This window comes from Chiloscyllium plagiosum, unplaced genomic scaffold, assembly GCF_037043375.1.
Source record: "Chiloscyllium plagiosum isolate Xiang-an unplaced genomic scaffold, Cpla_swu_hap1 HiC_scaffold_39, whole genome shotgun sequence".
Lineage (NCBI taxonomy): Eukaryota > Metazoa > Chordata > Chondrichthyes > Orectolobiformes > Hemiscylliidae > Chiloscyllium > Chiloscyllium plagiosum.
Window position 1 is genome coordinate 81,936,193 of NW_028270177.1, and position 23,543 is coordinate 81,959,735.

The following is a 23,543-nucleotide window of genomic DNA, read 5'->3' on the forward strand; positions in this document are numbered from 1 at the left end:
AATTCAAAAATGAGGAAAAGTACATGACATTAGAACAAATGAACAGAGAATGCAACGGAAGTGAAGTCAACGATGCCAGGTGGAGATCTTCTTTTATTGAGGGTATTATGCAAAGGAAACATTTCTTTTCGTTTCTCAGGTGATTGTGAGTAATATCAGTGATAATGTGAGGTAATTGACTCTCTAGAGGTCTGATATATATATAAATACACATATCCATTGCATACCTTGGCCACACACCAGTCACTGATCTTCAGCCTCTGCAGAAGACATTCATTCTCATAAATGACGAAACCACCGATTTTGCTGTTGAAAGAGGTTTACTATCCACTTCTCGGAGCTGTTAGTCTTCCAGGTAAGCCATTCAACCCGTTTGTATTTAATTGATTTTAATTTTTCCTTGTTAATGGTACTTACTGAATGTCTCAATGTTACCAGAACAATATCAAGAATCATGACAGTAACTTAGGTACCAATTCATGAGGACACTTTTTCCTATTCCCTTTTTCTGCTTTAACAATACTGGTTTAACAATAACAATTCAACATAAGAGTCGTCTGAAAATATATTTGCTGATCTTTAGGAGTCAGACAATACCACATAGATTGATGACTGGATCAGTGTATTAAATGTTTGGGTAAATTTTGGATTTTGTAAATCACTCAGAATGTGTTCAAAAGCTTTTAATAAGTATCTTCACCTCTTTTTCAACAATGCATTGCAATATTAACGATCATTTGCGTTTATCTGGCAGCGAACATGATGACCATTATAATTCTTTTTCGAGGAAACTGTGGTCTTTCCAAATGCATCTCGGCTTACATGGTGGCCATGGCAACATCGGATCTATTGGTTATTATCAATAGTATTATAGTGTATCGTATTTTGAGTTATCACTTTCCATTTTCCTTCTTGTCCCACACACGTGTGTGCAAGATCATTGCATACATGATAACCATCGGTCTGGATCTAACTGTTTGGTTCACCGTTTCCTTCACATTTGACAGATTTGTGGCGATCTGCTGTCAGAAGTTTAAGACAAAACATTGCACTGAAAAAACTGCAATTATGATATTAATAATCGTCTCCGTTCTGATCTTGTTAAAGAACATCCCGGTTTTGTTTGCATATGAACCAGTGCAAATCATTAATAAAATTGAATGGGGCTGCCATTCAAGTGTAACTTTCATTGCTTCATCTCCCGGAATGGCGTTTGTCTGGTTCTACAGCACCTGGGCTGCTTGGCTTCCATTTCTCCTAATTTTCTTGTTTAATTCTTTAACAATCCACCGTATCATAGTGGCAAATAGGACTCGCATTGGTCTGCAGGGTCACAGAACTGAGAAGCAAATCAATTCAGGGATGGAAAACCGGAGGAAGTCCATTATTTTATTGTTCTCGGTATCAGGCAGTTTCATATTGCTTTGGTTGACGCAGTCAGTGAGTTTGGTCATGACCAGACTGTCACATGGTAATTATTATCGCGGTGACTTTAGCAACCCTGAATACATCGCGACTGAAACAGGAGATATGTTGAAGTTGTTGAGTTGTTTCCTGAACCCATGCATTTATGCAGCAACCCAGAACAAATTCAGAGAAGAGCTAAACAACGTGGCGAAATCTCTGTGGAAGAAAATAAATCACATTATTTGAAAAACCCGTGGACAAGAGAAATATATTTAACGGGAATCTCTTTGCCGCTGAAACTGATATTCGCCAAAGAAGTATCTTCGTCCCTCGGGCTGCGCAAAAAAAAAATGCTTTATGCAGATATCCCTTCAATGTCTGAGTGAACATTTGATCTCGATTTTACATCCTGCTTTTCATTTGTTTAGTTGAAAAGTTTGCATTTGCATGGATATACTACCTTTAATCTCAAAAATCATTTTTTTTTAAAAATCATGAGCGGTGACATTTGACAAATAAGTAAATTAGTCCATTGCAGACACTCAGATCCAACGTTTCAGTTTAAAATCCCGGTCAAGCTTATTTCTGTCTGGAAAAAATAATTAAAGATATTGCTGCCTCAAACTTGTGAACTGCATATTTCATGTGAATACTGCAGGAAAGGCACTCGATCATCTGACAAAATAACACTTGTAAACGTTATATACGGCTAAATAGACAAACAAAATGTCCTTCCTTGGTGTCCTAGTGATTGCATAATGCTGAATAAAAAATAATATTTGAATAGATGTAGCCGACAATTTATGCAATTTATCTCCCAGTACACAGAGGCATATGATTAAAGCATTCATTGATGAGTGCACATATGCACCGTCGTTTCGTGGAAGTGTGGAAAGTACGAGCGATCTTTCACCACAACGCTTTTTTCCGCATTCTTCCTATATCAGTTCATCCCGATTGCCCTCAGAAGGACACGAGTCTCCTTCTTGAACGTATTGACAGTCTTGATCTCAATTACGTTCTGAACCAGAGAGCTCCACAGGTAAACAACAGTAAGGTGAAAGAGCACAGCATCGCAGTGAGTATGAGGACATCAAGAAATAAGCGTTTCGGGTGTACTCCACAGTGTCCGTTTGGAAACTCTCTGATCATCTTAATACTGAACGTTTTACGCCCTGTTCTGAGACTCTGACCCATGGTTCCTGCTCGCAGTCACATTGTGGGAAATCAGAACAACATGCTTTTTTCTTAACTCATAAAATAAGATTTCCTTAATCAAATCCTAATATTTGTATTAGATTCAACAAAGGGAAGGTTAAGTCACTGTCTTAGCCAATACTTAATGCCCACTCGTTATTTTCTGACTGAAATGGTGCAGTGCTGTTTTCTTTATTGGTACCAGATGAAGGCTATTTAGGTTTGCTCACCCACTTTTCTTCACACAGGTACAATTTTTAATACACGTATGCTCTCATTTAATTAGATGGCATAAACATGTAACAGACTCACAGAGTCACACAGCACGGAAGAGGAGTCTTCGGTCCAACCAGTTTTAGCTGATCATTTTCAGGCAAATGGAAGTCAATCATCAGAAGTGAGGGAAGATCCAGGGAAAAGCTGTGTAGCAGACAACCATTAGACCCTACGCCATAGAAACCGAATTAGGAGATTCGGCTCATCCATCACTCATGGCTGATATGCTTTTGACGTTATTAGCAGACCTTCTCCCAGTCAGGCTTGAATCCCGTTGTTATATGAAAATTAGCGAAGCTACCTTCAATTCGATAGTTGTTTTCAGAAATCTCACAGACAATCAAATACTGAAACATTTTATAGTCCGTAGCTAACACATTATTACCTCCCAAGTCCGCATGTTCAGCCTGAGAATGGAATTGCCCTCTTACGAAATTAGTAGAGGAATTTAGCTCCGATTTCAAGTAATACTGTCTGCCTTTGGATGTGCCTAATGTTTGAATGTTAAATGGTATTGTTCTGCGAATGTCTAAGACTGAGGCATCCTGAAATTGAATTCTTACACAAGTTTCTGAGCATCAAGTTTATAGTGTGAAACTGTGGATGGTCTTTTCGACACGTTCATTCACTTTATTGATCACTGCGATGGAGCCACCAAGTTTGCAGCTTGCTTTCATATCAGGAGTAACTCCCCTGTTACATTTTACCTTCAGCATTGACTATCTCTTTGAAGCACAGCCTTTGCTGCCGTTAATCCCGTTTCCCCAGGTCATTCTTTTTTCCAGACGATCTTATTTAACTAACATTCATTTTCCAACAGGTAATCAAGTATTATTTTCTCCTGTCTCACAGAAAACCGCGAACATATGTTCCATCCCAGAAACAGCAAAATACTTTCAATTCCTGTATGGCCTTTTGTCATGGTCCCTGAACAGGTTACTTCGGCAAAAAGTCCATTCGAGTAAATTGCCCCAATCTACATTTAGGAGAAAGTGAGGTCTGCCAATCTACATTTAATCTGGCTACTTGTTAAGAAGCCTCACAGGAGAACAAATGCTGAGACAATTACTTCCCCCTTTTATTGCATATTTAAATTAAACTGAGAATCCTGAAGTGAGCAAGTTAAGCCTCAGAACCTACCTCAGATATAACCCAATTAATGGTGGATTCAGGCTATGATTTTAGCCAACACTCTCTGTGTTTTGGTGTGAATTAATAGACCCACGTTCAGTGTTGTTCTCCCGAGTTCAGCTGTTGAAGAATTCTACAGAAATCCATACTTCAGTTCTATAGAGAAATATCATTGATGATCATTTCGATTCTTTCGTTCAAATGACTCATTATTTGTTCAGCGTCCTCCAGTTTGTAGTTTGTTTCTTCACAAAAAAAATAAGGCCCCTGCTCCTTAATGTATATTTTTATTCATTGGTGGGATATCGGCATTTCTGTCTGGCCAGCATTGATTGGGTAAAAACAGTGACTGCAGATGCTGGAAACCAGATTCAGGATTAGTGGTGCTGGAAGAGTACAGCAGTTCAGGCAGCATCCGAGGAGCAGTAAAATCGACGTTTCGGGCAAAAGCCCTACATCAGGAATACAGTCAGAGAGCCTGAAACGTGGAGAGATAAGTGAGAGGAGGGTGGGGGTGGGGAGAAAGTAGCACAGTGTATAATAGTTGAGTGGGGGAGTGGATGGAGGTGGTAGGCTGGGGGGAGGAGGGTGGAGTGGATAGGTGGAAAAGAAGATAGGCAGGTAGGACAGGTCATGGGGACGATGCTGAGCTGGAAGTTGGGAACTGTGGTGAGGTGGGGGAAGGGGTAATGAGGAAACTGTTCAAGTCCACATTGATGTTCTGGGGTTGAAGTGTTCAAGGCAGAAGATGAGGCGTTCTTCCTCCATGCGTCTGGTGGTGAGGGAGTGGCGGTGATGGAGACCCAGGACCTCAATGTCGTCGGCAGAGTGGGAGGGAGAGTTTTAATGTTGGGCCACAGGGCGGTGTGGTTGATTGGTGCGGGTGCATCGGAGATGTTCCCTAAAGCACTCTGCTAGGATGCGTCCAGTTTCCTCAATGTAGAGGAGACCACATCGGAAGCAACGGATACAATAAATGATATTGGTGAATGTGCAAGTAAAATTTGATGGATGTGGAATGCTCCTTTAGGGCCTTGAATGGAGGTGAGGGAGGATGTGTGGGCGCAGGTTTTGCAGGTGACAGGGAAAGGTGCCAGGATGGGAGGGTTTATTGAACAGCTCTCGCTGCTCTTGAGAAGGTAGTGGTTTGCTGTTTTTTTAAACATTTGCATCTCATCTACAGTGGAGTAAACACAATGTTAATAAGGAGGGAATTCCAGGCTTTTCACACAGCGAACGTGAAGGAATGCTGATATATTTCCAAGACAGGATTGAGAGTAGCTTGGAGGGGAAGTTGAAGATGTTGGCTGAGGATTTTTGGTGAATTTCAACAGTGCTTATTGTAGATAGTACGTACTGCTGCGACTGTGAGTTGGTGGGGGAGGGAGTAGTTACTTGTGCATGTAACACCCAAATGAGTGGGCTGCTTTGTCCTCGAGAGTGGCCAACTTCTTGATTGTCTTTGGACCTTCACTTCTCCAGATAATTGAAGAGTTTTCGTTCAGACTCCCGACATTGCCCTTGCAGAAGATGTGTTCCAAGAAGCACACCTGCTGTCTTTGTGTTATACAGAGGGTAATGACCACCCCTCTTAGAACAAAAACTGCATTACCTAAAGGGGAGTGCCATGCCCTATAATCTTTTAAATGGACTAGGAAAAGATGCGTCATCCTGTTTTCCAGCAACTTCCAGTTGTTAAGTGAAATGAATCCCTGACACTGATTCCACATTGCACAAATCATAACTTATTTAATTGACTAGAACAGTCAACAAATTAACTAAACTATTATCATACCAATCCATTCCCCTATTACTACTATTCACGAGAAAAACACAATACTGAAATGGTGTGCTGTTCCAATAAATACAACTCCCACTCATGCAATAAAAGAATACAATTTAGTCTCTCCAAATTGAAGCCATGGTCAGTGGCTATTTACAGATTTTCTAAAATTTGACAAACATCCAAGTGTGTGGTCCCTGAATTCTGAGTCACCATTTTTTCCTTAATTATTTTCTGTGATCCTCTCACATCATGCTTGAAAGGGAATTGAAATGGACTGAATTTTCTGGATTCGTTTGTTGCATCTCGAATGGAAAATAAGGTGCACACGGAATTTCTGTATCCTGATCATCTGGATAGTCTTGACCATAAACTCTCAACATGTCTTAAAAGCCTGATGCCAGCTCTCGACCGCTCCTTTGCGATTCCAGATGGTCTGCAATAGATTGAATTGTTGTATTCGTAACTATTCTATAAGTTGCTGGAATAATGTGGACGTAAAATTTGCCCCTTGATCTGATTGTTTCTCGGCGGTTGTCTGCATCTAGTGAAAAGCTTGTGTACCACTTCTGTAGTCCTTTCAGCTGTGGTATGTGTGGAAAAAGGTCAAACCCATCCTTATATGGTCCAGGCCAAGATAAATGGTTTTGTATTTTCCCTTGATTTTTTTCTTAACAAGTGAATGCCCTTGCATTGGTAATTCATATACTACATGCAACATCGCCTTTATATAACACCATGATAACACGGCTTGATGAAGATCTGCCTATTGCTCATCCGCCTGATATACCATGGTCTCTGTATCCTGATCAAGATATCATTTTTAAGATCGTAACATTCAGGAATATCCTCAGATTTTTGTCTCTGTTCACTAATTGATTTAGTTGCTTCTGTTTTTCTACTTCCTGTTGTAACTGAGTTAATTGCTTTGCATGACAAATATCCACCTTGTCCTCCACTTATTCTTTTTCTGACTGAGTCACTGGGTCAAACATGGTCTCTGAGAATTCTACTTCAACTTCCTCATCTGTATTCTGTGATTTCTGCTTCTGTTTCAACTGGTGGGTTCGTGACCTTGTGATCACACAGACAGGAGAAATCCCAGTATAAACTTCCTGCAATTCTTCAGTTGCCTGATTCTGCACTGGAGTTTCGACCACTGTAGGCAATATCATTGGCAAGGACAAGTTGTATTCCTGGAGCTTGGAGTTTCTCCAATACTCCTTCCACCACTGCTTCACCTTACACTGGGCACTCTTACCTTACTCTACATAAAGGAGCACCTCTCGTCTCACCTTAAATTCCACGCACTGGCACGTTAGTCTGACAATAGTCCTTCTTAGTTGCATATCTCAACAACAAAGATTGACATGATTCCATGTCTCATAATACTGTAATTTCTCTACCTGCTCCTCCTGGTAGATGCGAGTAAACCTCACCTTCACAGGTCAATGGTTTGAGATTCGCCACTTCCTTCGAAATGGATCTCAGACCAGGTAGTACATTCTGTAACAGATTTTCCTCATCCAATATGCTACAAACCTGTAGCTTCCACCTTAAACAAGGTAAGGACACCATCCCCGAGGACAGGTTCTACATATACAGAGGATTGCTGGGCACGAGAAAGAGGGCGACAGACACTTGATGGTACCGAAATATGTCATCATAAGAACGGGATACGATGTTCAAATCATCAAAACCCAGTTGCGATGTGCCACGGTGAAACTCCACAATGATCTCCTCAGAAAACAGATTTTGGACACGATGGACAGAGTACGCTGCATCATCCAGTAGGTCGCGAGAAAGGAGAAACTATACCACGCTATTTGAAGCCTTTAACATGACATCGGTGGTGGCGAATACCTCACCAAGGTCAACCTGATGTCATATTGAATTCAAACAACCTCCAAACTTTAAACAGACCACCGTTCACAGCAAACTGCCCAGCCTTCAGGACAACAGCGACCACAACATGGCACAACGCTGCCAAATCATCGACATGGATGCTATTATCATATGTGGGATCAGCACTCACCATGTAAAAGGAAGGTACTGATTTGACTGGGCCAAGATTGCCTACCTCATGCTCTGCAAACAAGGATGATCTGAGGCATTCTACACTGGCAAGACCATGCAGTCACTGCAACAATGGAGAAATGGTTTCCACACAACCAATCGCCAGAAAGAAATGTTCACTCCAACTTGGGAAAAACTTCAGTGATCAAGGACATTCAGTCTGCACCTTGAAGTTAGCGCTCTCCAAGGGAGTCATTGAGATACACAACAACGCAGACTTGCCAGGCAGAAACTGATAGCCAAGGTCTGTACCCATGAAGATGGCTTCAACCATGATGTTGGACCCATATCTCGTGACATACAACCCCACCATTCTGCTGTGTATTTGTAAACAGAAAACGGTCTTTGCTTCCCGTTGTGTTTTGAAACCATCTCCTTTACAACGTGGTATGATGTCTCATCCATAATTAGATTACACAGTTTTGGATAACTTGTTCCTTTGGTCAGACGCTCTTATGCGCATGTTAAGCAGGCATGTTTGGTTTGTCTCTAGCGCCATTTGTTTTACATTTTGCATTAATCTCGCTGCCTCAGTTCATTTGCTATTCAGTTGTTGTCAATTTACTAACACCCTCTGAACGTTCACTTCACTTATCCTCCATTTCCTGTTACCATCGATTTCACTGAAAACATTAGGCAAACTCCCATTTCTTTTAAAACGTTCGTTTCCCTCATCTTATGTAAGGAAATAGAGATAGTGGGTCATGTGTTTAGTGGCCATTTGATGTTCATGTATCTGGTGACTAGTTTTCTGCGTATTTGTCGAATATAGTATTTTGTACATGATATTTATTTTGCTTGTTGTCTGTGCAGGTTTTTTTAAAAAGTGCATTAGCTGCTGTTTTAGTCTGTTCGTGTGTTTGTGGGTGACAATCATGCCAAAGTGGTTAGAGCAGTCATTTCTGAGATGGGTTTGATGTAGTGGCCAGGAATTCTGCACGGGTTTGTCTGCTTGTTCGGGATTGCTGCTCAGAAATCGACGGGCTGTGTTGATTGGGTAAACACAATGACTGCAGATGCAGGAAGCCAGCTTCTGCATTAGTGGTGCTGGAAGACCACAGCAGTTCAGGCAGCATCCGAGGGGCTTCGAAATCTACGTTTCAGGCAAAAGCCCTTCATCAGGAATAAAGGCATGAGCCTGAAGCGTGGAGAGATAAGCTAGAGGAGGGTGGGGGTGGGGAGGAAGCAGCATAGAGTACAATGGGTGAGTGGGGGAGAGGATGAAGGTGATAGGTCAGGGAGGAGAGAGAGGAGTGGGTAGATTGGGTGCCTGCTATTTTGAATACTGCTTTCTTTGGCACTGTGTAGTTCCCCTATGCTGCCGTGTGCGGTGCCTCGTGAAATAATGTTCTAATGCAGCTTCGTTTGTGGAAGAAGAGGAAAAAGATGACTCAAACCACAACAATGTGCAATTCCTAAATGTCACAGGAGAATGGGGACCAAGTACTGAACTGCAGAAGCAACCATCCCAAAGCCAACACGAAGCTGCATGAGAACATTTTCTGAGAAAAATAACAGCAAATGGCATCACCACAGGTAATGACATCACCAGCCCGAGGAAACCGAAGAACATGGACAGAAAGTGAGCAATAACACCAGTGCTTCGCCTGAGGCTCACTGATGATGTTTTCTCATATGGTGACGAAATGTCTGAGAATGAACATTCCATCTGAGCGAGCAAAATTATATCCAGTAATCTCGTGGTGATTGCTAAGATGTTAAGGAGGCAATAGTTGATCAGTTCACGCTGCAAAAACACAAAATAATTCTCTACCTGGCAATGGACATAGCAACCAAATACGGTTTGAGGTGATAAGTCGTACATATGAATTCCATCAGGTCGCAGGAAGTATGAACATGAATAGACCACATAGCTTCTCGAGCTGACTCTGACATGCAACAGCAGCACGATCGACCCAATATTGTTCACCTCCCATTCTTGACTTTTGCACTAATTATTGATTCCTTTCGTGATCAGAATCTATCGATCTCAGCCTTAAATAGAAGCTTGGACTCTTACCCACAGCTCACTGGGGCAAGGGGCCCCGAGGCATAATCCTTTGAAAGAAGAAATTCCATCTTATCTGAGTGTTAAATTGAATTGCCTTTATTCTGATCCAATATCATTTAATTCTGGACCCTCCGATAAAGAAAAACGTGTTCTCAGCATTTACTTCGTCAAGTCCCTTCAGAATTCTACACATTTAATGACATCATCTCTCATAATTCTAAACTTCCCACAGCAGATTTCCATTAAGCTTTTGCACATTTGCCAGAACCTCCACACCGGGGATTGTGTATCTGAAATTTCGTGAACTGCCCCTAAAGAAATAAGGAGATGGAAATTGTTCACAGGACTCCGGATGTGGCCTCACCAGCACTTTGCAGTAACTATTACATATTCTTCTAATCCAACCCCTATGAAATTTGGGCCAAAATTCAATTAGTTTTCCTAAATACCTCTTGCACCTCCCAGTGCATTCCTATGTTTCAAGCATTTATGTTCTGCATCTTTTTTCCGTCATTTTCATTTAAATAATGCTGCGTTTTCTTGTTCTTCCTTTCAGCATGATCAACTTCTCTAGTTTTCACTTTTTATTCCGGTGGGCATAATTAAACCCATTTACTTAACCCATCAGTTACGCTCCGTAGATTGGTTGTACCACCCTTAGATTTTGCCATGTCACCTGTTGTTGGTATTGTCTGAAAATTTGGCAAAAGTGCATTCCCTTGCTTCCTGCAAATTATTAACGTCGATTACAAAACATTTGTAGTACCAGGAGTGACCTTTGTTGAAGCCTTGATAAAACCTACCGATACAGATCACCATTTCCGAAATTCACTCCTGAAGACCAATTGTTATTTCCTGCCAAATATCAAGTTTTCAAACTATGCTGATATACTATCCCCAATACCACGGACATTTGTGTATTATCCTTATGCATGGTTCATTGCGAAAAGCCTTCTGTTAGTTTGAACACTCTGACTGTTTCTGTTCCTTGCGATTAATGTCAGACTTTCTCGAAAAGTTCGAACCAATTTCTCAGAAATTATTTTCCTTTTCTGGAACCATGTCGCTTTTGCTTGATTAATCTGTGATTTTCCACGTGGACTCCTGTTTTTAACTGAACAGTTGAATCTGTTGCACTGTCTTCAACAAGAGGTGTTCAGCAGTTTGTCTCACGGTTAAAAATAATTGGTCACGTTCCTTATTTTTCAAAACGTACGACACGTTGGCAGTTTTAGAATCCTCTTGTACTCTTTCCGAATTCAGTTTCGTTTTGAAAAATTCAAACCAATTTTTCTACTACAATTCGAGTTACACCTTTTCGATTCCAAAGTGCAGTTTATCAGGACCAGGAGATTATATGGCCCAACTAATTTCTCTGACACTACTTCATTCCTGATGTGTTGATATTCAATTCCTCCTCTATATTCTTAAACATTAGTAGCTTCTTTTTGTTTTCTGAAAGAAACACTGAGATTCATTCAATGCTCGGTGTTCATTTCCAGGCTATCACATGAATTATGTAATTCCCACCTTGACTAGAATGTGTTATTGGCTGGGAGGATGGAATTGCTAAAGGCAAGAAAGAAAATTACTAGTTTTATTGAATAGGATGTGGAGAGCAGTGAATCTCCAGGATGGTAATCAATCGTTTAATATTCACTTGTCCATTAATCATGACTGAGGATTCAATTTCAGAAACTGGACAATGGTTAGACTGTGATGAGCCGCCATCTGCATTACTGATGTAACAATTGGCAATTGGCCAGAGAAGAGTACAGTCGATAATTGATCAATGACAAAAAAGACCTAGATGCCAACTCATGAGGCAAGATTATTTCACGCAAAGGAAAATGGTCAAAATTCAGAAATGAGGTAAACGACATGACATTAGAATCCAGTGAACAGAAAAGGCAATGGAAATGAAGTCAACGATGCCAGGTGCAGATCATACTTTATTTCGAGAATTATGCAAAAGTAAAGTTGGTTTTCTTTGCACAGGTGAATGTGAGTAGTATCAGTGATGATTTGAGGTAATTTCATCTCTAGAGGTCTGATGCATGTATAAATGCACATTACCTTTCCATACCTTGGCCACACACCAGTCAACGACCTTCAGCCTCTGCTGAAGACATTCATTCTCAGAAATGGCAAAAGCACCGATTTTGCTGTTGAAAGAGATTTACTATCCACTTCTCGCAGCTTTTAGTCTTCCAGGTAAACCATTCAATCAGTTTGTGTTTAATTGAGTTTCGTTTTACAATGTTAATGCCACATACTGTATGTCTTAGTGTTACAAGGACAATATCGAGAATCCTGTCGAGACAATTTTTCCTATTCCCCTTTTCTCGAAGCATTAGTAGTTTAGCAATAATAATTCAACATAAGAGTCCTCTGAAAATATGTCTGTTGATCTTAAGATAGTCCGACAATACCACATAGAATGATGACTGGAACGGCATATTAAATGCTTGGGTAAATTTTCTATTTTGTAAATCACTCAGAATGTGTTCAAAAGTATTTTTTCCTCTGTTTCAACAATGCATTGCAATATTAACGATCATTTCTGTTTCTCTGACAGCGAACATGATGAATATTTTAATTCTTTTCCGAGGAAACTGTGGTCTTTCCAACTGCATCTCGGCTTACATGGTGGCCATGGCAACATCGGATCTATTGGTTATTATCAATAGTATTATAGTGTATCGTATTTTGAGTTATCACTTCCCATTTTCCTTCTTGTCCCACACACCTGTGTGCAAGCTCATTGTATACATGATTACCATCGGTGTGGATCTAACTGTTTGGTTCACCGTTTCCTTCACATTTGACAGATTTGTGGCGATCTGCTGTCAGAAGTTAAAGACAAAATATTGCACAAAGAAAACTGCAATCACAATATTAATAATCATCTCCGTTCTGATCTTATTAAAGAACATCCCGCTTTTGTTTGCATATGAACCAGTGCAAATCATTAATAAAATTGAATGGGGCTGCCAGTCAAGTGTAACTTTCATTGCTTCATCTCCCGGAATGGCGTTTGTCTGGTTCTACAGCACCTGGGCCGTTTGGCTTCCATTTCTCCTAATTTTCTTGTTTAATTCTTTAACCATCCACCGTGTTGTCGTGGCGAACAGGACTCACGTAGGACTCCAGGGCCATAGAACTGAGAAGCCAAAACAATCAGGGATGGAAAACCGGAGGAAGTCCATTATTTTATTGTTATCGGTATCAGGCAGTTTCATATTGCTTTGGTTGACGCACTCGGTGAGTTTGGTCATTACCAGATTGTCACACCCTAACTATTACCGAGGTGACTTTAGCAACCCTGAATACATCGCGACTGAAACAGGAAATATGTTGAAGTTGTTGAGTTGTTTCCTGAACTCATGCATTTATGCAGCAACCCAGAACAAATTTAGAGAAGAGCTAAACAATGTGGCGAAATCTCTATGGAAGAAAACAAATCATATCATGTGGAAAAGCCGTGGACAAGACAATATATTTTAGCCGAATCTCTTTGTAGCTGAAACTGAATATCACATAATTTTTCTTCGTCCCTCGGGATGGAGCAGACCTTCTCGCGTTAGTCTTGAACCGCTTTGTTATGTGTAAATCATCGAAGTTGCCTTCGATTCAAAACTTGTTTTGTGCAAAAAAAATGCTTTACGCAGATATTCCTTCGATGTTTGATTGGACATTTAAATTCGATTTTACATACTGCTTTTCAAAAAACAAAGAACAAAAAACATTTACAGCCCAGGAACAGGCCCTTCGGCCCTCCAAGCCTGAGCCGATCCAAATGTACTATCAAAACCTGTTGGTCAATTCCTAAGCATCTGTATCCCTCTGCTCCTCACCTACTCGTGGGTCTGTCCAGACGCATCTTAAATGAATCCATCGTGCCTGCCTCTACCACCTCTGCTGGCAACGTGTTCCAAACGCCCACCACCATCTGTGTGAAGGTCTTGCCGCGTGTATCCCCCTTACACTTTCCACCTCTCACCTTGAAAGCATGACCTCTCGTTATTGAATCCGTCACCCTGGGACAAAGCTTGTCTCTATTCATGCTGTCTATACCCTTCATGATTTTGTTGACCTCAATCAGGTCTCCCCTCAATCTCCCTTTTTCTAATGAAAATAAACCTAACCTACTCAACCTCTCTTCATAGCTAGCACCTTCCATACCAGGCAACATCCTCGTGAACCTTCTCTGCACCCTCTCCAAAGCGTCCACATCCTTTTGGTAATGTGGCGCCCAGAACTGTACACTGTACTCTAAATGCAGCCGAACCAAACTCTGTAAAATTTTAACATGACTTGCCAGCTCTTATACTCAATACCCCGTCCGATGAAGGCAAGCATACCATATGCCTTCTTGACCACTCTAACCACCTGTGCAGCAACCTTCAGGGTTCAATGGACCTGCACTCCCAGATCTCTCTGCTTTTCCCTTCTCATCACCTTTTCCCAAGGCTCTTCCATTCATTGTATAATTTTTATTTTTTTTACTTGAAAGTTTTGCATTTGTTTGCATATACTGCCTGTAATCTCAAAGATCAATGCTTTGTTTTAAGAAAAAGGCATTAGAGGCGAAATTTGATGTGTTAATAAATTAATCCATTGCAGATACTCAGATCCAATGCTACAGTTTAAAATCCCGGTCAAGTTTATGTACGTCTTGAAAATAATTAATGGCATTGCTGCTGCAAACTTGTGTACTGCACATTTTATGTGAATACGACATGAAAGGAACTCGACTATCTGACAAAATAACTCATTGAAACGGTGTATACGGCTTAAAAAAAAAACAACAAACAAAATGCCCTTCCTTGGTAGCCTGGTGATTGCATAATAATGAGATTAAAAAATATTAAATAGACGTAGCTGACAATTTCTAAAAGTTATCTCACAGTACACATGGCATACGATTAAAGCATTCAGTGATGAGTGCACTGAATAACCGTGGATTCATGGAAATATCGAAAATACGAGTAATCTTTCACCTCAGTGCTTTTATCCCGCATTCTTCCGATGCCGTTTCATCCCTATGTCCCTCAGAAATACCCATGACTACTTCTTGAACGCATTGAGTGTCTTGATATAATACTTAATGCCCACTCCTTGATGTCTGACTGAAATTGTACAGTGCTGTCTTCTTTATATGTGACCAGAGGAAGGGCATTGAGGTTTCCTTCTTGCAGGTATAATTTTCAATACACTTATGGTTTCAGTTAATTGGATGACCTGAATGTCTAAGAGAGTAACAGAGTCACACAGTGCGGAAGCAGAATCTTCTGTCCAACCAGACTTTGCTGATTATTATCGGGCAAATGGAAGTCAATGATCAGAAGTGATGGGAGACACAGGGAAGAGTTGTCTGCCAGACAACCGTTATACCACAAGACAGAATTAAGAAATTCGGCTCATCTGCATATGTTTCTGCACGCCATTAGCAGACCTTCTCCCAGTCAGACATGAATCCCTTTGTCACATGCAAATTATCGAAGCTACCTTCGACAGTTTCTTGAAGAAATTTCACAGACAACCAAATACTGAAACAAGTATTTCAACTTTATAGCCCGTAGCAAACAAAATAAAACCTCCTAAGTCCGCAAGTTCAGCCTGAGAGTGGAATTTCACTCTGAGAACATAGAAAAGTACAGCACAGAATAGGGCCTTTGCCCAAGATGTTGTGCCGAGGTTAATCCTAATTTAGTAAATATAGCAACATAACCTATGCACCCCTCAACTCACTGCTATCTATGTGCATGTCCAGCCGTCGCTTAAATGTCCCTAACAACCACAGCTGGCAACACATTCCATGCATTCACAACTCTCTGCATAAATAACCTACCTCTGACATCTCCTTTATACCTTCCTCCTAATATTTTCAAACTATGACCTCTCATAACAGTCAATCCTGCCCTGGGGAAAAGTCTCTGGCTATTGACTCTATCTATTCCACCCATTATCTTGTATACCTCGATCAGTTCACCTCTCTTCCTCCTTCTCTCCAGAGAGAAAAGTTCGAGCTGATTCAACTTTTCTTTATTCGGCAAGCCCTCCAGTCCAGGCAGCATCCTGGTAAACCTTCTTTGCACCCTCTCGAAAGCCTGTTTTTCTTTCCTATAGTGGGGTGATCAGAACTGGACACAATAATCCAAGTGTGGTCTCACCAGGGACTTGTAGAGCTATAGCAAAACCTCGATGCTCTTAAATTCGATAACCCTGTTAATGAAAGACAAAGCACCATATGCTTTCTTAACAACCCTATCCACTTGGGTGGCAACGTTGAGGGATCTATGTTCTGGCACTCCCAGATCCCTCTGTTCCTCCACACTGCCAAGAATCCTGTCTTCAATCCTATAATCAGCATTCAAGTTCAATCTTCCAAAATGCATCATTTCGCATTTATCCAGGTTGAACTCCATCTGCCATTTCTCAGCCCCGCTCTGCATCCTGTCTATGTCGTGTTGCAGCCTGCAGTAGCCCTCTATACTATCGACGACACCTCCAACCTTTATGTCATCTGCACATTTACTAACCCACCCCTCAATCTCCTCATCCAAGTCATTTATAAAAACTACAAAGTGCAGAGTCCCAAGAACAGAGCCCTGCGGGACCCCACTCAACACTGACCTCCAGGCAGAATACTTTCCATCTACAACCAGTCTCTGGCTTCAGCCAAACAATTCGGAATCCAGATAGCCAAACCTCCGTGTATCCCATACTTGCGGACTTTATGAATGACCCTACCATGGTGAACCTTATCATATGCCTTGCTGAAGTAAATAAATGCCACATCCACTGCTCGATCTTCATCGACCTGTCTTGTCACCTCCTCGAAGAACTCAATAAGATTTGTGATGCATGACCTGCCCCTCACAAAACCATACTGACTGCCTTTAATCACACTATGCTTTGCCAAATAGTCATAAATCCCAATCCTGAAAATTCTTTCCAAAACCTTACTGACCACAGACGTAAGACTGACTGGTCTGTAATTGCCAATGTTTTCCCTATTCTATCTCTTGAAAAGAGGAACAACATTCGCCTCCTTCCAATCCTCCGGTACGACTCCCTTGGAGAGTGAGGGGGAAAATATCCACGCCAGTGGCTTAGCAACCTCCTTTCTCCCTTCCCGGAGGAGCCTAGGATAAATTTGGTTTGGACCTGGAGACTTATCAATCTTAATGTTTTCCAAAATTTCTAGCACCTCAACCTCATCAATCTTGATCTGATCAAGACTGTATCGCAGCTCCTCAAAGATTTCATTTACAGCAAGTTCGTTATCCTTGGTGAAAACTGAAGCAAAAAACTCATTTAGGGCTTCCCCTATCTGCTCAGACTCCAAACACACCTTCCCTCCGCTATCCCTGATCGACCCTACCTTCTTCAAAAATTGTGGAGGAATTTAGCTCCGATTCGAGGAAATACAGTCTGCCTTTGAATTTACCGACTGTTTGATTGTTAAACCATATTGTTCTGTGAACGTCTGAGACTGAGGCATCCTGAAATTATATTGTTATGCAATTTTCTATCCATAACGTCTCTCGTGTGAAACTGTGGATGGTCATTTCAACACGTTCATTCATTTTATTGATCAGTCCAATGGAGCCACCAAGTTTGCAGCTAGCTTTCATATCAGAAGTATCTCCTCTGTTACATTGTACCTTCGGCATTGAATATCACTTTAAAGCACAGGTTTCATTTCACTTTGCGTCAGACCATTTCTTCACCATATTATCTTATTTAACCAATACTAATGAGCCAGCAGGTTATCAAGCAACGTTGTTGCGTCTTGCAGAAAGCAGCAACCATATGTTGCATCCCAGAAACAGCTAATTGCTTTCAATTCCTGTATGCCAGTTTGTCATTGTCCCTTAACAATTTATTTTGGAAAAAGACCCTTGATGTAAATTACTCCAATCTGCATTTACTTTGGCGACTTATTAAGAAACCTCACAGTCATTCAAATGCTGAGACAATTACTTCAACTTTATTGCATATAGCAACGAAGCTGAGAATCCTGAAGTGAGCAAGTTAAGACTCAGAACCTACCTTTGCTATTTATGTTAGACGAAAAGTATGATGCGAACCAACACTGTCTGTCTTTGGTGTCCGCTGATAGATCACTGTGCAATGCTGTTCTCCAGAGTTCAGCTATCGATGAATTCTGTTGTTGTCCTATTATACAGAAATCCGTACTTCAGTCTTTCGCGACACAGGGTTGATAATCATTCAGATTCTTTCATTCAAATGATTAATTACTTTATCAGCGTTCTCAAGTCTGCAGCTTGCTTTCTGATCAGAAATAAGGCCCTGCCCTTAATGCATGTCTTTTTTCATTTGTGGGATGTCGGCATTTTTGTTCTGCCAGCATGTCTTCAACAGCTCCAGTTGCCCTTGAGAAGGTGGTGGTTTGCTGCTCTTTTGAATATTTGCATCTCATCTACAGTGGGTTGATCACAATGCGATTGAGGAGGGATTTCCACGATTTTCACACAGCGAACGTGAAGGAATGGGTTGTGAGGGTTGTGAGTTGCTTGGAGGTGAAGTTGAAGATGTCTGCACTCCCATACATGTGCTGCCCTTGTCTTTTTACTTGAAAATGGTCATGGAACGTGATGGAACGTGATGACTGAGGATTTTTTGGTGAATGTCTGCAGTGTGTCTTGTAGGTGGTCTGCACTGCTGCGATTGCGAGTTGATGGAGGAGGGAGTGAATGCATGTGCATGTCATACCAAATAAGTGGCTGATTTTTCCTGGAGAGTGGTGAACTTCTTGACTGGCTTTGGAGCTTCACACATCCAGGCAATTGGAAAGTTTTCTTTCTGACTCCTGATTTTGTTCATTGCAGAAAAGGTGTTCCAAGCTCCACATCTGCGGCCTTTGTGGTATGTAAAGGAGAATGACCATCCTTCTTGGAATAAAAACTGAATCACCCTAAGGGGATTGTCATACCATATAATGTTTTAAAAGGACTATGAAAAATGGTGTCATCCTGTTTATCAGCAACTTCTAATAGGCAAGTGAAATAAATCCCTGACACACATTTTGGGATACACAAATAACAACTTATTTACCTGACACGAATAGTGAGCAGACCATTCACCTAAATCTACTATTCAAGAGAAAAAAAACGCAAGATTGAAATAGTATGCAGGTTTCATTACTGCCTGAGTTTTTCCAAATTCCTGAAATGTATGCCGAGTACAGAAAAAGGTCAACCACACACTGTAGTCCAGGCCAGGAGAAATGCTTGTTTTCTTTAGCTTGAGGTTTTCTTAAATACTGAGTTACCTTGTATTGCTAATTCATGTGCTACATGCAAAACCACCTGTCTATAACCCCATGGTAATACAACTTGATGAACTTCTGCCTATTTCTGATCCGCCTGATATTTGATAGTTTGCATTTCCTGATCAGGATATCATTTTTAAGATCGTAACATTCGGGAATATACTCAGATGTTTGTCTGTCAACGCTATTTGATATAATTGCTTCAGTTTTCTCAACTTCGTGTTGTGACTGAGTTAATTGCTTTGCACGAAAACTATCCGCTTTTTTCTTCACTTATTCCTTTTCTGATTGAGTCACTGGGTCAAGCATGGCCTCTTATGATACAATTTCAACTTCCTTATCTGTATTCTGTGATTTTTGCCCCTGTTTCAACAGGTGGGTTTGTGACCTTGTTATCACACAGACAGGAGAAATCCCAGTGTATACTTCCTGGAATTCTTCAGTTGTCTGATTCTGTGCTGGCTATTCGACCACCGTGCGTAACACTCCTACTTCCTGTGGTGATTCTATTTCCTGTGTTGGTGATGTCATTTCCTGTTCTGTTTGTCAGAGGAAAATAAGTGGGAGAGCAATCGTTGGGTTTGTTGATAGAGTTCCTGTTGGAATGCCACGCTTCTAGGAATCTCGTGAGTGTCTCTGTTTGGCTTGTCCGAGAATGGATATATTGTCCCAGTCGAAGTGGTGTATTTCCTTATCTGTATGTATAGACACTAGTGATAATTGGGTAGGTTGTTCGTGGCAAGTTGATGTTCATGTATCCTGGAGGCAATCTTTCCGCTTGTTTGTCCAAAACAGTCTTTCGCAAATGACGTCCATTTTGCTTGTTGACTGTATCGAGTCTTTCAAGTTCATTAGCTGCTGTTTTAGTGTGTTGGTGGGTTTTTGGGCTGCCATGATGGATCTGGCAGTCATTTCTAAGATGTGTTCAATGAAGGGGAATGTGCCCAAGATTTCTGGATGTGTTTTGTCTGCTTCTTTGGTTTAGTTACTGAGACATCGACGGACTGTGCTCATTGGGTACACATTCTTTTTGAATACGGTGGAAGTGCGGTTTTCTTCTGCTGGGCGTAGTTCCTCTGTGCTTCAGTGTGTGGTGGCTGGTTGAAATAATGTACTAATGCAGCTTCATTTGCGGAAGATGAGGAAAACCACAATAATGTGCCATTCCTATATGTCACATTGAATGAACAGTCGAAAGGGGAACTTCAAACCAACATCTACAGGAAAACAACTTATACGGACCAAATACAGAACGGAAGGAGCAATCATCCCAACATTAACACGAAGCTGCATTCGAACATTTTCTGAGAAAAAGCACAGGAAATGGCATCACCATAAGAAATGACATCACCAGCCCAAGGAAACCTAAGCACCAAAATAGAATGTGGTCCACAACTTCAGCGCTTCGCCGGAGACTCACTGATGATGTTACCTCGTATGGTGACCTAAGTTCTGAAAACGAACTTTGCCGCTCAGTGAGCAATCTTACATCCAGTTATCTCATGGGGATTGGAGAGTTGTTCATGAAGGGAATACTTAACCAGTTCTCGCTGCAAAAACACGAAAGTAACTCACTTCCTGGCAATGGGCAAAACATTTACTATAACGGTTTGAGGCTGTACTTCACACATATTAAGGCCATTAGGTCGCAGGAAGTATAAACAACAATGGACCACACTGTTTCTAGAGTTGACTCTGACATACATCAGGAGTATGAGCGACCCAATACTGTTCACCTTCCATTCCTTGCCTTTCCCCGTAACGAATTATTTCCTTCGTGATCAGAATCTATCTGTTTCAGCCTTAAATAGAAGCGTGGACTCTGTCCTGCAGCTTTCTGTGGCAAGGTGTGCCGAGACACAATCGTTTGTGAGAAGAAGTTCCATCTTATCTGAGTCTTAAATTGAATTGCCTTTATTTTGATCCAAAATCATTTTATGATAGTCTCTGCGATGACAGAAAACGCATTCTCAGCATTTACCTCGTCAAGTTCCTTCAGAATTCTACAAATTTCAATGACTTCACCTCTCATAATTATAAACATCTAGGAGTAGGTTCCCAACCCGGTTTAGCTTTTGCACATTCACCAAATTCTTACATCGGTGTTGAGTATCTGAAATTGTGTGAACTGTCTCCAAAGAACTAACATATTTTCTGAATATAAGGAGGCGGAAGTTGTTCACAGTCATCCGGATGTGGTCCCTCCACCACTTTGCAGTAAATATTACATATTCTTCTCACAAAACCCTTTCGAAATTTGGGCCAAAATTCAATTAGTTTTCCTGATTATCTCTTGCCCATCTCTGTTCATTTCTATGTTTCATGCAGATGTATTCTCAAGCATTTATGAGCCCTTTTCTGTTATTTTCATTGAAACAATTCGGTGTTTTTTGTGCTCCCTTTCAATATGAAAACCTTCACATTTTTTCATTTTTTATTCAATTGTACATTTTTTTTGATCACTTACTTAATCCATCATTGCCTCTCTGTAGATGGGTTGTGAATTAGAATTTGCCTTGTCACCTGTTGTTGTGTTGTACGAAAATTTGGCAAAAGTGCATTCCCTTTCCCTCCTGCAAATCATTAATAAAGATTCCAAAACACGTGTAGTACCAGGACTGACCCCGGTTGGACCCGTCTCAATAAAGATCGCCATTTCTAAAAATAACTCCTGAACACCATTTGCTATTTCCTGCCAAATATCAAATTCTCAAACTATGCCGATATACCTATCTCTGATACCACGGACACCTGTGTCTTCGCCTTGTTAGCATGGTTCCTTGTGAAACACATTCTGGTAGTTTGAACGCTCTGCTTTGACTGTTTCTCTTTCTTTCGATTATGATTTAGACTTCACCAAAAAGGTCGAAGGAAGTTTTCAGAAATTGATTTATTTTTTTGAAGACACATTCATTTTGCTTAATTAATCTGTGATTTTCCAAGTGGACCGCTATTCTTTAATGAACAGTTGAGTCTGCTGCATTTGTTTTCAACAAGAGATGGTCAGCAGATTGGCTCACGGTTAACAAAGTTTGGTCACGTTCCCGTTTTTTTTTCAAAACGTATGACACATTGGCAGTTTTTGAAATCTCTGGTACTCTTTCCGAAATCAGTTTCTAGAACATAGAACACAGAGCAGAGACCAATACAGCGCAGAACAGGCCCTTCGGCCCTCGATGTTGAGCAGACTTGTGAACTATTCTCAGATCGTCCCCCTACACTATCCCAAAATCATCCATGTGCTAATCTTTTGTTTTCTTTTGAAAAATTAAAAGCAATGCACCTACTACATCTGTAGTTACATCTTTTCGAATTCCAGGGTGTAATTTATTAGGAAGAAGGGCTCATGCTAGAAACGTCGATTCTCCTGCTCCTTGGATGCTGCCTGACCTGCTGCGCCTTTCCAGCAACACATTTTCAGCTCTGATCTCCAGCATCTGCAGTCCTCATTTTCTCCTGTAATTTATTCCGACCAGGAGATTATATGGCCCAATTAATTTCTCTGACAGGACTTCTCTCCTGATGTGTTAATTTTCAATTCCTCCTCTATATTCTTAAAATTTGTAGCTTCATTGTGTTTTCTGAAAGAAACACTGAGATTCATTCAAGTGCTCGGTGTTCATACCCAGGCTACCAGATGGACTACATCAGTTTTTAACTTGAATAGAATGTGTTACTGGTTGGGAGTGTGGCATTCTTAGAGTTAAGGAAAATTAATGGTTTTGTTGAATAGGATGTGGAGAGCAGTCAATCTCCAGGATGGTAATCAATCGTTTAGAATTCCCTTGTCCATTTATCACGACTGAGTATTCGATTTCAGAAACTGGACAATGGTTAGACTGTGATGAGCTATGGTGTGCATTACTGGCGGAACAATTAGCAATTGATCAGAGAAGAGCTCAGTCGATAAAGGGATCAATGACAAAAGAAAGTAGATGCCAATTTCCAAGGCAAGTTTATTTCACGCAAATGAATGCTATCTAAATTCAGAAATGAGGTAAAGTACAAGACAATAGAATCCAATGAATAGAGAAGGCAATGGAAGTGAAGTCAACGATGCCAGGTGCAGATTATATTCTATTTAGGATATTATGAAAAAGAAAAGTTTGTTTTAGCTTCACAGGTAAATGTGAGTAGAATCAGTGATGATTTGAGATAATTGCATCTCCAGAGATCTGATGTATGTATAAATGCATATTACCTTTCCATACCTTGGCCACGCACCAGTCACAGACCTTCAGCCTCCGCTGAGGTAATTCATTCTCAGAAATGGCAAAAGCACCGATTTTGCTGTTGAAAGAGATTTACTATCCGCTTCTCGCAGCTGCAAGTCTACCAGGTAAGGCATTCAACCAGTT

General features: G+C 40.9%; 2 protein-coding genes across 2 annotated transcripts; both read left to right on the forward strand.

Moving 5' to 3' along the window:
* Positions 1-285: 285 nt before the first annotated feature.
* LOC148138789 (putative G protein-coupled receptor 139) lies at positions 286-1,653 on the forward strand. Its single transcript, XM_087981368.1, has 2 exons — positions 286-355; positions 755-1,653. Exons 1-2 carry the CDS (start codon positions 286-288, stop codon positions 1,651-1,653), a joined length of 969 nt encoding a protein of 322 aa, XP_087837494.1.
* A 10,372-nt stretch (positions 1,654-12,025) lies between these two features.
* LOC148138790 (putative G protein-coupled receptor 139) lies at positions 12,026-13,388 on the forward strand. The gene is made up of 2 exons (XM_087981369.1): positions 12,026-12,095; positions 12,460-13,388. The coding sequence occupies exons 1-2, from the start codon at positions 12,026-12,028 to the stop codon at positions 13,386-13,388; spliced, it is 999 nt and encodes a 332-aa protein (XP_087837495.1).
* The last annotated feature ends 10,155 nt before the right edge of the window (positions 13,389-23,543 follow it).

What these genes read in the sequence shown, in the direction of transcription:
- LOC148138789 (XM_087981368.1), top strand. Translation starts at nt 286, where the DNA reads ATGACGAAACCACCGATTTTGCTGTTGAAAGAGGTTTACTATCCACTT. An exon ending in CGGAGCTGTTAGTCTTCCAG is followed by an intron (nt 356 to 754) that starts GTAAGCCATTCA and finishes TTTATCTGGCAG; the next exon opens with CGAACATGATGACCATTATA.
- LOC148138790 (XM_087981369.1), top strand. Translation starts at nt 12,026, where the DNA reads ATGGCAAAAGCACCGATTTTGCTGTTGAAAGAGATTTACTATCCACTT. An exon ending in CGCAGCTTTTAGTCTTCCAG is followed by an intron (nt 12,096 to 12,459) that starts GTAAACCATTCA and finishes TTTCTCTGACAG; the next exon opens with CGAACATGATGAATATTTTA.